This window comes from Penaeus vannamei, chromosome 30 (assembly GCF_042767895.1).
Source record: "Penaeus vannamei isolate JL-2024 chromosome 30, ASM4276789v1, whole genome shotgun sequence".
In the NCBI taxonomy this organism is placed as follows: Eukaryota; Metazoa; Arthropoda; class Malacostraca; order Decapoda; family Penaeidae; genus Penaeus; species Penaeus vannamei.
Genome location: NC_091578.1, coordinates 25,521,993 through 25,536,992, shown reverse-complemented (window position 1 = coordinate 25,536,992; position 15,000 = coordinate 25,521,993). Strand labels below are relative to the sequence as shown.

The 15,000-nt window shown below is 33.0% G+C and overlaps 2 protein-coding genes across 3 annotated transcripts in view; one reads left to right on the top strand and one right to left on the bottom strand.

The window, feature by feature from the left end:
• LOC113805223 (ankyrin repeat and KH domain-containing protein mask) overlaps positions 1-2,500 on the top strand; it is a 17,008-nt gene extending 14,508 nt beyond the window's left edge. The window contains exons 12-13 of the mRNA XM_070143250.1: positions 910-1,089; positions 1,532-2,500. Of these exons, the coding sequence (XP_069999351.1) occupies positions 910-1,089; positions 1,532-1,682 (331 nt within the window). The 3' untranslated portion in view covers positions 1,683-2,500. The remainder of the gene's footprint in view (positions 1-909; positions 1,090-1,531) is intronic.
• Positions 2,501-11,534: 9,034 nt separating this feature from the next.
• The window catches only part of LOC113805235 (CDK2-associated and cullin domain-containing protein 1), a 5,510-nt gene continuing 2,044 nt past the window's right edge, over positions 11,535-15,000 (bottom strand). For both annotated transcript variants that reach the window (XM_027356200.2, XM_027356201.2), the window contains exons 2-6: positions 14,005-14,243; positions 13,143-13,238; positions 12,846-12,948; positions 12,202-12,317; positions 11,535-11,852 (exon numbers count right to left, since the gene is read on the bottom strand). In XM_027356200.2, coding sequence (XP_027212001.1) covers positions 11,688-11,852; positions 12,202-12,317; positions 12,846-12,948; positions 13,143-13,238; positions 14,005-14,243 — 719 coding nt within the window. In that variant the 3' untranslated portion in view covers positions 11,535-11,687. The remainder of the gene's footprint in view (positions 11,853-12,201; positions 12,318-12,845; positions 12,949-13,142; positions 13,239-14,004; positions 14,244-15,000) is intronic.

Genomic DNA, 15,000 nt, shown 5'->3' with positions numbered 1-15,000 from the left:
ACCCCATCTTGAAGTGTCCCATTCTTATATAACTTGAGCATATGGAGACCCTGGGACATGTATAGCCAAAAGTATTGGTTATCAATGATTTATTGTATGGTTGTTCATTGTTGCATATATATTAGTTCATTGAGTGTGAATACCAGCATTTGATTGTGAAAGCTTCTTTACATGTCAGAAGGGCCACTGATTTTTCTTAGTCGTTGATTTAGGTCCCGAATGGGGAAAAAAAAAAAAATCAAATTCTTTACTCATTTTTCCCCATCAAAACTATTTTCACCTCATGATAATGATGATCACAAACATCCAATAGTTATTATCCTTTAAGAACCACTAATAATTCAGCTTACCTGTCTCCCCAGCCACAAAACAGGTATGATTTTTCAGGTTTTCTAAGCCAAATTATAGTCAAACTTGAAAATGCTAACAGTGGTAAAATGAAAATTACACTGAATATGCATATGAAATGCAATTTTATTTTATCACATAAAACAATAAATTGTCTATTTAGATGTATTGATAATTATCTAAATGTATAAATACATATGGTCTGTTGAGGATAAATAATTAAGGGTTTGGCTGGATGAAATATGCCATACAAGACCAGAATTATTATTTGACACCCACTATATTTAATTAACAAGATGAAAGGGGCAGGAAGACAAGGCAGAGGAAACTACTAGGAGAGTGAGGGTATGGGGATCGAGAATGTGACTGTGGCTGAATGAACTTGCCAGATAGTACCAGATTTATTTGCAGACCCTACAGACATCATTGTGGAAAAAGTGTTCAGGAAAATCCCACAAATTTTTGACAGGTCTTCCATGATTGTGGCAAATAGGATAGTACACATTTTCATTTTTGTACAATTATGATTGAATCTTGCTCTCATTATTTCTCCTTCCCAAGATGCAATGTAAACCACCACACCCCAGCTGCAACCCCGGACTACCTGCACATGACAGCTCTGAGAGGTCATGCTCCGTTGGCAACATTACTGATACTGGCAGGATTCAAGCTGTGGCAAGCACAGTGGCTTATGGAAAGCACCACCCCTGGATCACTCCAGTCGCGACTAGCTGTTGTGAGGTAGGTTGATGAACATGTTGAATTTATATTGAAACAGTGTTTCTAGGGATGGATTTGTGGTATTGATATTTCATAAAATTTGATTTTGTGTTCTTTATTTTGATTAATTTATTTATTGTTTTTAAAACATTGTTGTTAAGTTATATCTATTGTGTTAACTTATTGATCATTGTAATGCAATTCTCTTCTCCATCTTCTTCATCCCTCATCTTCCACTTCCTTTTCATACTCATTACTTTACTCTTCCACCTAAATTCTAGCATTGCATAAACATGATGGTATATGCCAATTGTAGATAACTTGCACATCTATATCTGTAGCTCTTTCCACACTTTCCACACCATTTCATTCCAAATTATTTACAATTCCTAGCTAATTACATGAGTATAAGCAGAGAATAGTAACTGAATCACACTCGGGTTTATCTTTATACTTCTGCCAGGTCTCAGCCTCTGACCCTTGCTGACCTCTGCCGAATTTACATCCGCCAGCGGCTGGGGGACAGGATCCAGGTTACACTCGAGACTTCTCCCCTTCCGCCAAGAGTGATAAGGTTTCTGATGCTGGAGGATGTGGCTGAAGTTGACCTGTGATGAATTTAGAATTTAGATGACCTATGCTTTATTTATTTTTTTATTTCACAATTAAGCTTTTTTCTTGTTCAATTATGGAGTAATACTATGTTCATAATTTTACTTTCCTTTCCTTTTGTTTTTGTTATTATTATATTTATGATTTTTAAAAGCTTTTCTTCAACAGTGATAGTAGCAGCTGCTGGAATGTTTATTTTAGGAATAAGGAGTCAGGCTGTTAGTTATTCATAGCAAAGAAAAATTGATTTAACTAAATGGTTCTGCTGTAACCTAATGCAGAAATACTCCTTTTTTGTGTTTTATTTCTTCTTCTGTATCACTTTCTCCTCCAATATATATTTTTTCCTTCTTCCATTTCTTCTCATTCTTTGTTTTCTCTTTTTCTGTCTTCTTTCTTATTCTTTTATCTCTCATTTTCTTCTTCATTTCATTATTCCTTTTCTCCTTCCTCATCACCCTCTTCTTTCTCTTCTTTCTCTTCTTCTGCTCCATCATTGAATGAACCTCATTGCTAGATTGCCCTAACAACAGAATGAGTAAGAGCGATGTTCCTAAGGAATTCGAAAGGTGCTTCATTTTGCATGGTAGGCGGGAGATGCAGTATAGTGTGCATGTTTTTTGAATCTCATGTTATTTATGGAGGCCATTTTAAGGATCCGTGATTGTTTTTTAGGTATAAGTAAAGATTTTAAAGACAATGAAACTGGAGATGTTTTATAATCATATATAATTATATATATACATACACACACTAACTCATACACTGCCAAAGTTGTGTTGATGCAGTTTAACTAAAAAAAAGCAAGACAAAAAATGAATGTTTCTTTTTTTAACCATTACTTTTCCTAGTGCTTTACCTGGCATTGGGCTCTGATTATTTTCTTGTACACTATATGTATTCAACACCATTGAAAATCTTGCTACTAATTTTAGAACAAGCTCTTCCAAAGAAATTAGGAATTGCATCGAATAAAGTCATCTTAGTTATGATGTCAAAAATGATTTATATATGAGAATTGACATCTGTTCATATTAGAAGCGGGAGAAAATGTACCAATTCACGACCTACAAGTCTCATCTGATCAACACGACTTCCATATTATTAACCTCAACACTGCATTAGCTTGTAATACACGACATTCTGCCTTTGCTTTATGCACAGTAAAATGCATGTAGCTAAGTTCCATTACCATTTTTGCTAAGGAAAGTTTTAAGGGATTCTTCACATGTTATTATGAAGATTGTTGCTGCAGTTTTTGTGAGTAACAATGAATGGGGTGTCATATTTTGTACACTAATATTACCCTCTTCTGTTTTATAACTAACATTGAAATATATGAAATAATTTGCTTTAGGGGTAATTTTGATATTAGTACTATTGTTACAGCTGTTGATAGTTTTAAAGGTTATCATTATTACTATTTTTCATATTAATTTGTTTTCATTTTCATTATTATTGTTTTTTTTTTGTTTTTTTTATTATCATTATCATCAATATGATTATGAATATCGTGGCATTGTATTTTTTATTATTATCATTGTTATTTTTTTTATTACACTTCATTATCATTTGCCTTATGATTATGAAAGCTATAACTACTACCCATTTATTAAGATGAAGCACCATTGTTTGAGAGTAAAGAAGATGCAAAGATATGGAAGAACAATGCCAGAATGCACAGTTCAAAACAAAGATCACCTATGTAGACATAGGACATATTAATGTCTTGTGTCATTTACTAGATGTTAAGCCTTAAATTTTGTTGCTGTTTACTCCCAAGTCCATTGATTTATGTTTTTGACTCGCAATTTATGTTATGATTTCATTGAGTTGAAAGGTGATAGGAATGTACATAATGTCAAAATATTTGAAATACTGAAAAGACATAGTAGCCTATGTGAATTAATAATGATGAAAAAATATATGATAGTAATTAAAAAAGACTATCTTCAGCTACAGTAGAAATTTCTCCAGATGAGATTGCCAGATATGTAAAAGAAAAAAGAGAGAGAAAAAAAAAAGTAAACAGTAAACCAAGTGTTTATTGTATTTGTGGGGAAGCAAAAGAAAATTTTACATCATTTATGTTAAAAGTCACTCAACACCCATTTTCTATATGCCTGAAGCTTTCCCAAAAGGATGGTATCTGTAATTTGTAGAAAAGGTGGTACTGCATTTGCCGATTCTAATATACTATATCAAAGAGGGTATTTTATTGATGATACTATTTGAGATGTTTTAGAGCTAGGGATAAAACAGAGTTTTTTTCAAAAAACATGGAAATGTTATAATGTATTAATAGTCAACAGAGGTGCAAAAAGTCTTATTCAGCTCATACAGAAAAATGAATTTCTTGGGAAAGATAGCACATACCACATGAGAGGGCTTTAACAGATAGATGTTTGAAGGGAAAGTAGGAAAATGTAGATACATTAATATGCCAAATATTTGTGGTAATATTGAAAGAAAGAAGAATTTTGTTTTCACTTATGGCTGTGTATATGCTGTACTTCAAATAGTTACATTAACTATTTGAGAAAATAACTTTTAGACTGAAATTCATTGTTCTGTTGATAAGAGGCCATAGTTGAAAGTCATTGTTTCTTTTTGATACTATCATACAACAAAACCAAAAGTAAAACAGCACACCTGTATACAAAAAAGAAGGGTAGATGTGACATCTTGTTTGGTTGTGTAGACCAGTAAATTTATTGTATAAAGTACAGACAGAGATATTAAATGATGTTTGGTTATTTTTCTATATGCTCTCTGACTTTGGCCAGATGAAAAGACATTGTATATTAATGGAAGAAGTTACTTTCAGTAGTCTGTACATTTGACTCCCATGTGATGTCACACCAAGTACAAGATTTAAAGTTTTGTTTGTAGAGTGTAAGGATAGGAAGATAACTTAAGCAGAGGCAGGTAAGAATGATAATATTGTCATAGGGATACCAGATTTTCATTATTGTAAGTATACATCATCTGAAAACCATTATTTTGATGTCTATTCAGTTTGAGATCAATAATTCTTTGTTTACAGGTAAGTAAACTGTGATGTCATTATTAATTTTATATTTTATTGTTTGTCTGTTAACATGATTTTTCTTGCTGGCTATCTATCACAGCACAAGAACAGAGTATAAATTCAACATTTTAATTTGCTATAGGAAGAGCATCTATTTCACATAAGAAAAAAATTGTATTGACTTTTCAGATTCTTGGTACTGTAAAGCTAGGAAACTGAGACAGAGAACAGTATAAATGAGACTCAGCTAGATGAATGATTAGAGGAAATAGGCACAGAAAGGAGACTAAGACAGAAAAGGACAATAAGATGATAAAAAGGAGACAGAAAAATTCATAACAGAGACATGGCAAGGGGACTCATTGTTGCATAATGGAAAATAGACAAGCAGAGAGAGGCGGATACCAAGCTACTAAAGGGTGTCATGCAGAGTTTTGGTAATATGATAATTATTAACAAGCCATAATGATGAAAATTATACCCAATCAATATTTTATAGAGCAGTCCTTTGGTGCCAACAGATGTTAAACTTACATGACTTTCACTCTGGGAATAAGACTTTTTTTTATTTGCTTATTAATATATCTTTAATTAAAGAAAAATGTTAAGGTGAATTTAAGATGCGATAAAGATAGATAGGAAAATTCTGAAGGATTTTGAAATGGCACCGCAAGCACCTGTGCTATTTGTAGTCAAAGTTGCTGAAAATTATGTGCACTAAACATTTGTTTGCTTTTTTGGACCTAACTGTGATCATTTGAACCAATATAGCCTCTCAGAAATAGGCTTAAAGTCATCTTATAGCAGTAGAAGAAAAAATTGTGTGTGGCAGTATGGTGCAGGGAAATCCCATCATGGATGGGATAATACAGTGTTGTCCAAACTGGGGTCCTTGGTACGCAACATAGATCATAAGGGTATGTGAACAAACAAGGATCTCTCTCTCTCTCTCTCTCTCTCTCTCTCTCTCTCTCTCTCTCTCTCTCTCTCTCTCTCTCTCTCGCTCTCTCTGTTTGTCTCGCTCTCTCTCTCTCTCACACACACACACACACACACACACACACACGCACACCCACACACACACACACACACACACACACACACACACACACACACACACACACACACACACACACACACACAGAAAGATCACATATTCTATGAATTATATTTTTTGTTTGTGTATTAAATTCGAATTTATTTACCAACACTGCTGCTATGCAGTCTTTTCATAATTAGTATATTTTTTGCATTATCATAAATAAAACTGTTTGTTTAGCCATGGTGACTGGGGGGGGGTACATAGCAGTACAAGAAGATAATAAAGGGTACAATAGGCAAAAATGTTTGGACAACACTGTGATAATACACACATTATGAAAAAATTACAAAATTTATAGGATGTAACCACTCTTATTGATTTTGTTCGCTCCTTAAAATACAGTCCCTGTCATATTCAATAAACTTCTTGATCTTATGGGAGAAAGCTTCTCAGAATTGTGTAATTTTGCATTAGGGATAAGCCTTCCAAGTTATAAAAAATTAGGAGCTGGTAGTAAATTATGTGATAATCTGTCAGTCAAGTAATACATTATTGCCCTAATTTAGTGTAGGCAGAAAGGAGACTGAAATTGCTAAGAGCCAATAATACAAACATTTGTTAAATGTAAGAATTAAAACAAATTTTAGTATACTGTCTAGTTTAGCATACAGTGCTCTTTATATCACTGATGATTCCTTCATACTGTACAGTATATATAATCAACTTGTTTGGTTATTTATTATGAGCAGTTATATTAGGGATAACAGCAATCTTTAAAGATACATTAAAAAAAAAAAAATGCAAAGATCTTTTCTGTCTTCCAAAGATGTCTTTTAGGTAAGCATGTAAAATATCCCAAATTGCTTATTACTTGTTTATGCATTTATACATCATTCACAGGAACTTGGACTTACAATAAATAACATGCTCTGAAATCAGATTTTGTACAAAATAGGCATACCTTATATTGATGTGCTTGTAAAAATGTCTGAATATGACTGCACAAGGTTCTAAAGCTTAAACATACTTCTACCCATGAGATACTCTTGAAAATTCTCTACTGAGTAAACATATAACAAACATAGTTCTCATTCAAAGAGTAGGTGAATGAATAATTTTTCTTAGACTTTGTTTCACTATTTTATTGTGACTCATGGTCTCTGTTCTTGTTAAAATGGCAAATAATTTCACATAATAATATTCTTCTTTAATTTCTGTTGTGTAAGGAATTTGAATTGTTCACATCCAAATAGTTCAGTTTTATTTGTTTTTAAACTCATCAGTATCTGGCAAGGTAGTAGTGATTGCCTGTCCCACAGAATATAAAAAGACATTGAGAGCATTCCAATCTACTGTAGTTCCCTCCTTAAAAAAGTGAATTGCATGACAAAATGACAGACATCTTGTCTGAATGTATCAGAAAAACATTATTATAAAAGAATGTTGAATGTTGATTTGTCTTGGTTGTGGTGCTTTAAGAGAAACCAAGGATACATTTGTAACTGCTCTGCCTGAATGTCCATTGAAATAAAAACCTTCAGATGTGTATTCATTGCAAGTAACATGTGACTGATGGGAGAAACTCAGCCAACTGGCATCGTAAATCAGGGAAACTGAGTCTAGTGGATTCAAAATACTTCACACATAGATGACATAACTTCAAACAAACATATGTCAAGGTAAGTACGCTAATATACAGGGCTTCCAAACCCTTTTTTTATTTCATAGTGAAAATGCACTTACTATTTTACATACTTGCACTCATTTGGGTGAGGGAAGTGGGATAAATTTTGAATGTCCAAAGTCACATGCATGAAAGCAGTTTGGAGTGGGATATTCCTCTTCACACAGTGCCAATACGCAAACCTGTTCTCAGAAATATAAGGGATAAGGGAAAAAAATTTATGCTACAAAGAAGTCTGGAAGCATAGGAGCAAGCAAGAGGGAAGAGCATTAAAGAATTAGTCTTGTACTATTTTTGTGACTTCCAGAAAAACAGGCAGTTGCTGGCAGGCCTTGAGGCCTCTTGTTAAGTATACATCAATTTGAATAACATCATTATATATCAATGCTAGTGATCCTTAATGTTGTCTTGGTAGAAATTATCAAATTGTGTTAGTAACATTTTTATCAGATGATCTCCATTTTTTTCTCATTCTTTTCATTTTACTCTTATAACTTGAAAAAAGGAAATAGGAAATCAATAAAGTCTCAGAAGTCATTAGAATAAAGACTGAAATCATCTTATCCCAGTTGTAATAACAGTTGATTTCTTTTGGCTGAAATACTTGACACTCAAGAGTGCTTGTACCAGTAGAATGATATATTTTTTGCAGTCTTTAAGAATTTAATACTTAATAACTTTTGGATTGAAGAGTAATAGAATACAAGCAAATAGGATAAGATAGAAAAGTGATTGTACACAAGCTGAACTTCAGAGAATCAATTTTTCTCTATGCACATAAAAGAATATGCAAATGAGTTGTTCTTACTCAGACACAAGTTCAATGCTCAGTGAATATTGTTTCAACTAAATGTAAGAAAATTAGTAATGAATAGTGTGTTGTGTTGTAAGTTAAAGAAACTTCTCCAGAAAATAAATTTCATTATGAAGACAAAAAACTATTTATAGTTTGACATGAAATTCTGCTATCAGGAGACCAAAGAATATATTTTAGTATCTTGTAAGGAGGGAGGAATAACTTTAGAAATTAAGAGCATTTGAAGCCAGATAAATGTACAGGTATTCCTAAGAATAGGTAACCGCTTACAAAGAAATATATATTGTGAACAGTACAGTACAGTCTCAGTTTTCATGTTCATGTGATTTGGTTTTGTCAGAAAAAAATTCTTGAGCTTTCTAAGATTCCACACAATAAGACTGAAAAAAATGTAAATGCCATGGTATAGACCAGGAAGAAGGGTATCCAGTTCATTTAAGAGGACAGTGTGTAAGGTTGTACCCAGTTGATAATTTAGAATAAAATGTTCAAGAGGCTTGCTAGAGAAACCACAGCCAACTATAACAAAAAAATGATACAAACTTTAGTGGATTTTCTGTTATTAGAAGTAGTTTGAGTGTGGGGGGAATAGAGCAGAACTATTAAATAGCTGTTGATTAGGTAGATAGCAAATGTATGTGCACACTAGTTTGACGTAGAAACCTCTTTTTAACCCCTAAAGGATAATATACGGCAATCGTTATACTCAGGTATGTTTGGGACACAGGACATGAAATGTAAGTTGTTTTACCTTTCTGTTTAATTGCTGTTTTTTCTGTCCTGTGGGCACAAATAGCTCTGACCTTTTCAGTCCTATAGGGGTTAATGTCTTTCATGAAAGAATCCACATAACTTTGCAATGTTTAGCGAGAAACCTGTTCTTTCCTGGATACTGAAATGGTGTTAGGTGAATTGTTTTTAATTGGAAATATTATACTTTTTATCTTGATGTATATGTATAGAGATAAAGTTTGTAGTACATCATCCCATCATGTGCCTAAAACAGGATTTCAGAATCTGTAATTGATATAGTTAATAATTCTTGTGATGTAGAGTGGAGCTTCACTCATTTTTTTAAATGACACCAGCTACTTGTTGCTGTTATTATATAAATATATATATGAATATATATATCATACAAAATATTGATAAAGCAGATTTACTCGAGTGTTACTTTTTAATGAAGAAAGATGTGTAATCTGTTCACCATGTAAACCCTTGTAAAATGTCTACCTTATATTTTGGAAAACTTATCAACATCACCCTGATATATAACATTATCCATAGCCAAGTTTCTTACAAAAAAATGAATAATAAATTGTATGCTAAAGGGTGCCTAGATATAAACCAGGGACCAGATAAGTCTCTTGTACATCCTAAAAGATAATTTCTATTTTTGTAGGCAGGACACACCTCTTTGTACACGTTATGATTGCTCATGTGTATATAAAACTGTAGAATTACCAAGCACTATGTATGGGTACATAGTTGCATTTTTAACACTTTATCAGAAAAAAGAGCAGATTCTCCTGTGATAGAATAATCAAAGTTTATAGAAAAAAAAGAATAAATATTGTACTCAAAATTAATATGTGAATAGTTTGGTGTATATTTAACACAAAAGTAACACAAAAATATCTAATTTTTTCCAATGAAAGATAAATACAACTTTTTCAGATGCATTGTCTCAATACTTAAATAAATAGCAGCATGGAATATAAAGAAATGAACCCTTCATGAACTATAAACAACCTTACAAAAATTATTAAAATTTACCCTTGTGTGGTTTCCTTGCATAGAAAAATAAGGTTTACCTAGTCAGTTCTCAATGTATCATATAAGGTATATAATATTAGTGATAATAGATCTTGAACAGTTTTATTTCTTTGATATGTACTATAGTTGCTTCATATTTGTTTGGATTTAGTAACAATGTGTGATAACATGCATACATTGATCATTTTAACTTGCCCGCAGTTGGTGGTTACTTTTCTTATTTTTATTTTAATCTAATGGCTTTAAATTATTTCCTTGAAAATATAAAATCAAGATGATGATGTATAGAATTGATAAAATCTTTCTTTCTTTTTTCTTTCTTTAAGTAAGGTGTCTTGAATTTCATGCACATTTATGTAATGCAGTGCTGCATATTTTATATCTTTCTTTTTAATCATTGCAGATTTATATCTGAATATGTCTTCATGTATATATGTTTTGTTTATATGTAAAATTATCTGTATGTAGAAGTAAGTAATGTAAACACTTGTCTTTCATTAAATATGGAAGGAATTACAAGCAGGGCTTTCCTTGTGACAAGATCACTACTGAAACACCAGCTTTCTTTCAAGTGATATGATGTATAGTAAGTCACTAAGCAACTGTGTAGTGACTGTGTAATCCCACAATCTATGTTACCACAGTATTGCATTCACTTTGTATGAATGATGGTGCATTTCTTGTAATTTTCTTTGACCTGTAGCATTAATATGTTCATTTTGCTTTTCACCTTCTCTTGTATGTATTATTAACTGTTGCTGCTGTTTTTGTTAAATTCTTATTCATAGTTTAAAAATATATATATATTGCTTCCCATTCTATGTATGATGTATGATCTAGTGTACTGTGTATTTATTAAATGAAACAGGCTTTCATAATTTACAGAATGTCTTTGGTAGATTTATGTGCATTCAACTACTGTTCTTGTAATACCTTGATAAAGACTGTATATTATTTGCTTTAAAAATATTATGGCCAGTCATACCTGTAGCATTTGTTCAGTAAATGACAACCAGTAAAGTCTTTTTCTTTACATCAAACATTCAGAGCTGTTTTCTTTTATTATCAGATATACTAGATAAAATTTGTTTCTCTAAACTGATTATATTCATGATATGTTGAGAGGAAATTTTGAAATAAGTATATCCTTTATTTGATAATTGTGGTATACATTTGAATGTTTTCTTTGAGATAACTTTATACCAGTTCTTTGGAAAAAACATAAGTCTTTTAGAGTATACAAAAGTGAAGACTGCTCCGCTGGAAATCTATATATTTTTTTCTTTTAGAAAATACTACTACTGTTAATAACATAAAAAATAAATATGTTCAAATAAATTTTAATAAAACCTATATGGCACATATTAAAAAAAAAAAAAAAATTGCAATGTCATTTTTCTACACTTCAATTATAACAATTATTACACTAAACATTTCAGTAAATGCTAATACCATAAAAAAAAAATTAGATTAGCATCAAGTGGGAAATATTTAAACACTCTGCATTTATATACATATATATATATATGTACCGATATATAAATGTTTCTTTCCTTAAACATCAATATGGAGTATAAATCTAAGAATATACATTAGAATTGCACTTGCGATATTAGGAATAATTGGGAGAGAGAGAGCTAAAAGAAGAGAAAGCATGCTATGTGAGCATCTCCTCGTCCAAACATCTCTTCCTTCCCTGAGAACTAGTATTGATCCAAGACTGTCTTAAGGTGGCCTGGAGTTTCTGCGTCTCCACAATGTAGTCTGAGAGTTCGTGCTCACACATTGCAGGCAGAACACCTGGGATATAAACTGAAAATACCTGAAAAAAAAAAAATATATATATATAAATAAATAGTAATAATATTAAAGACAACAAAAATCACAGACATGGTGGTTTCATATGGTCGTGGAGGAGACAGGTGGAAAAAGATTGGATATTTTTTCTTTCTTTCTGTTTCACCAGCTAAAAATTGTTACGAAATGAAAAATTTGAATGCCAATATCCTACTATGACACCACCAAAAAATATGGCTACATATTTACCAATTTAAATGTATCAGTATCAAAAAAACCTGCTCTGACAAACTGAAATATAATTATGTAAATATTAACAATAACTGACATCAAAGAATACAAAGTAGTAGCGATAAACATGTCAAACTACTAACCTGTGGATATGTCTGTGCATACGCTGGTCTTAACTTGTAAAGATTCTTGACGAGAGATGCTAAAACATGTGGAGCCACGTAGAATGGTTTAGCTTCAGTTATGTGTTTTATCAATGCTGAAACAAAATTCAAGAGTATGTATGAATGTAGGGCAATGAAATGCATTAAAAGAAGAAGAAGAAAAAAAAAACTTAAAAGTGAACTTTAAGACTAAACTCCCAACTAATTTTCGTTTGGAACTCAATTGCCATATTCTGAAAGTAAGTTTTCCCTATTAAATAGGTCTCAGTCATGTGTGTTATGATTATATAAAAGTTTTGGACTACTCAGACCATACCATATCATTTGAACTAATTGCCTAACTCCCTTAACTCCTTACCCTTATACTATAACCCATCAGTTCCCCCTCTCAACCCTTTTCACTACCAATAATGCCTCTAGTATTGTTCAACCTCTAATTTAACCCTAATCATTAACTCATTCCTAACCCTTCTAGCTACTATACTTTACCATAGTGCAATATGACCTTGATGTCTAGCACATTGAGTTGTTTTAACCATGAACCATTAACAAAAACATGCAGTATCATTATGAAATCAAAACAAACTTTTAAAAGAATGTAATATATGCGTATCAGCACTTACCCAATAACCTAGCTATAACGGGGTCAATAACAGCTGTACAAAATATCTTTTGAAGTTCTGTCCGTAATGTGGATGATAATTTAGTTTCTACATACACCCTATTCTGTAAGAAAGAAAAAATAATAACAATAATAAAATCAAGCATAATTATCAACCTATAATGTATTATAAAGCCACTTGATATTAGACAATAGCATTTTACAGTAACAAAAACCATTGTACATTTTTTTTTCTCCCCCTCCCCCCCTTTATATAGCCATACCATGAAATGAAATAAGAAGAGATAATTGCACTTACCAGATATGTAAATATTGGAATGATACCATCTAAACTATACATGACACGATGAATGAGAGAATAATAACTGTCAATAAGGTGAAGATCATCCACATCCTGAAAAAAAAAATATATATATATACTTATGAATATGATTAACAAGGATATTTTTCCCCAATATTCAAAACACAATTGACACCAATTTATCATCACACAGAAAAAAACCTGTTTTGTGGGAAAAGAGAGAGAGAGAGAGAGAGAGTGAGAGTGAGTGAGTGAGTGAGTGAGTGAGTGAGTGAGTGAGTGAGTGAGTGAGTGAGTGAGTGAGTGAGTGAGTGAGTGAGTGAGTGAGTGAGTGAGAGAGAGAGAGAGAGAGAGAGAGAGAGAGAGAGAGAGAGAGAGAGAGAGAGAGAGGGGGCGAGAGAGAGAGAGAGAGAGAGAGAGAGAGAGAGAGAGTGAGTGAGAAACTGTTTTGTGGGAAAGAGAGAGAGAGAGAGAGAGAGAGAGAGAGAGAGAGAGAGAGAGAGAGAGAGAGAGAGAGAGAGAGAGAGAGAGAGAGAGAGAGAGAGAGAGAGAGAGAGAGAGAGAGAGAGAGAGAGAGAGTGAGTGAGAAACTGTTTTGTGGGAAAAGAGAGAGAGAGAGAGAGAGAGAGAGAGAGAGAGAGAGAGAGAGAGAGAGAGAGAGAGAGAGAGAGAGAGAGAGAGAGAGAGAGAGAGAGAGAGAGAGAGTGTGTGAGAGTGAGAGTGAGAGTGAGAGTGAGAGTGAGTGTGAGAGTGAGAGTGAGAGTGAGTGTGAGTGTGAGTGTGTGAGTGTGAAAGTGCATATGCATGTGCCTATGTGTACTCATTCTTAAACATCACCCCTTCCTCCCCATTTCCTTACCTGCATATCTTCCGCAACCTTGAGAAAATGTTTGTTTATATGTGAAGTGAGGTCATTATACAGTGCCTCCGAATACTGTTGGCACACACACTTATAGGCTGCCGAATACATTGGCTCAAACTGTATGACAGGTCCTGTGTGTGGGGGTGAGGGGGGCCCTTGCAATAAACGATCGACAGCTTCTCTCAACTGAGGCCAGTAGGTGTTGCAGTAATCTTCATCTGACATACTGGTCATGGCTGTATTAGAAACCAGGAACACGTAGGATTAGAATAAAAGCAATTACAATAAGGACACCAGCAAAACATACAATGGCTAATCTTTACAGTATGGATGCATTAAGTTACGGCAAATTGAATGTGATACTCTTGTAGAGGACAAAATGTTGCAATAATCAGTACAAAAACTAATCTGCAGGCACAAATGGTAACACCGCAAATACAGGAAATTTTTTACGGAAAGTGCCAATCTTTGCCTAAATCTGCTCAGTGCTCCTGAATTTCAGCTCTATCTTGCCATGAATATTAAGGTAAGGAAAATGTTTCAAGGGGTGGTGTTAGGGGGCAGAGCCCTCTATCAACCCTCTCCTCGGGCAGTGCCCAAAGGGCAACTTAGAATGATGAATAAGTTTTTTGATGTGGAGTTGGGGATAAAGAAATAACAGAAATAATTCAATTACATTCAATTAACAAAAGCAAATGAAAAAAATCTATCAAATTCTTGGTACCTTGCTAGGCATTTCGATACCAATGACTTCCAAGGACATTTGATTCTTTCAAGGATTCTATACAGCCTTAGAATATAAAATAATTTTGTTATATCCCAGAATAAACAATCCACAAAAAAGTATTATCTTAAACCTACAAACAATTAAATCCATGGCACCACTGTTCACTGTAAACCATTTCCTATGATAAGGTAGATTTCTAAACTACAATGGCTTGTTATATAATTTAATACATGCTAATATTACCAATATCAAAAATATTTCTTTCC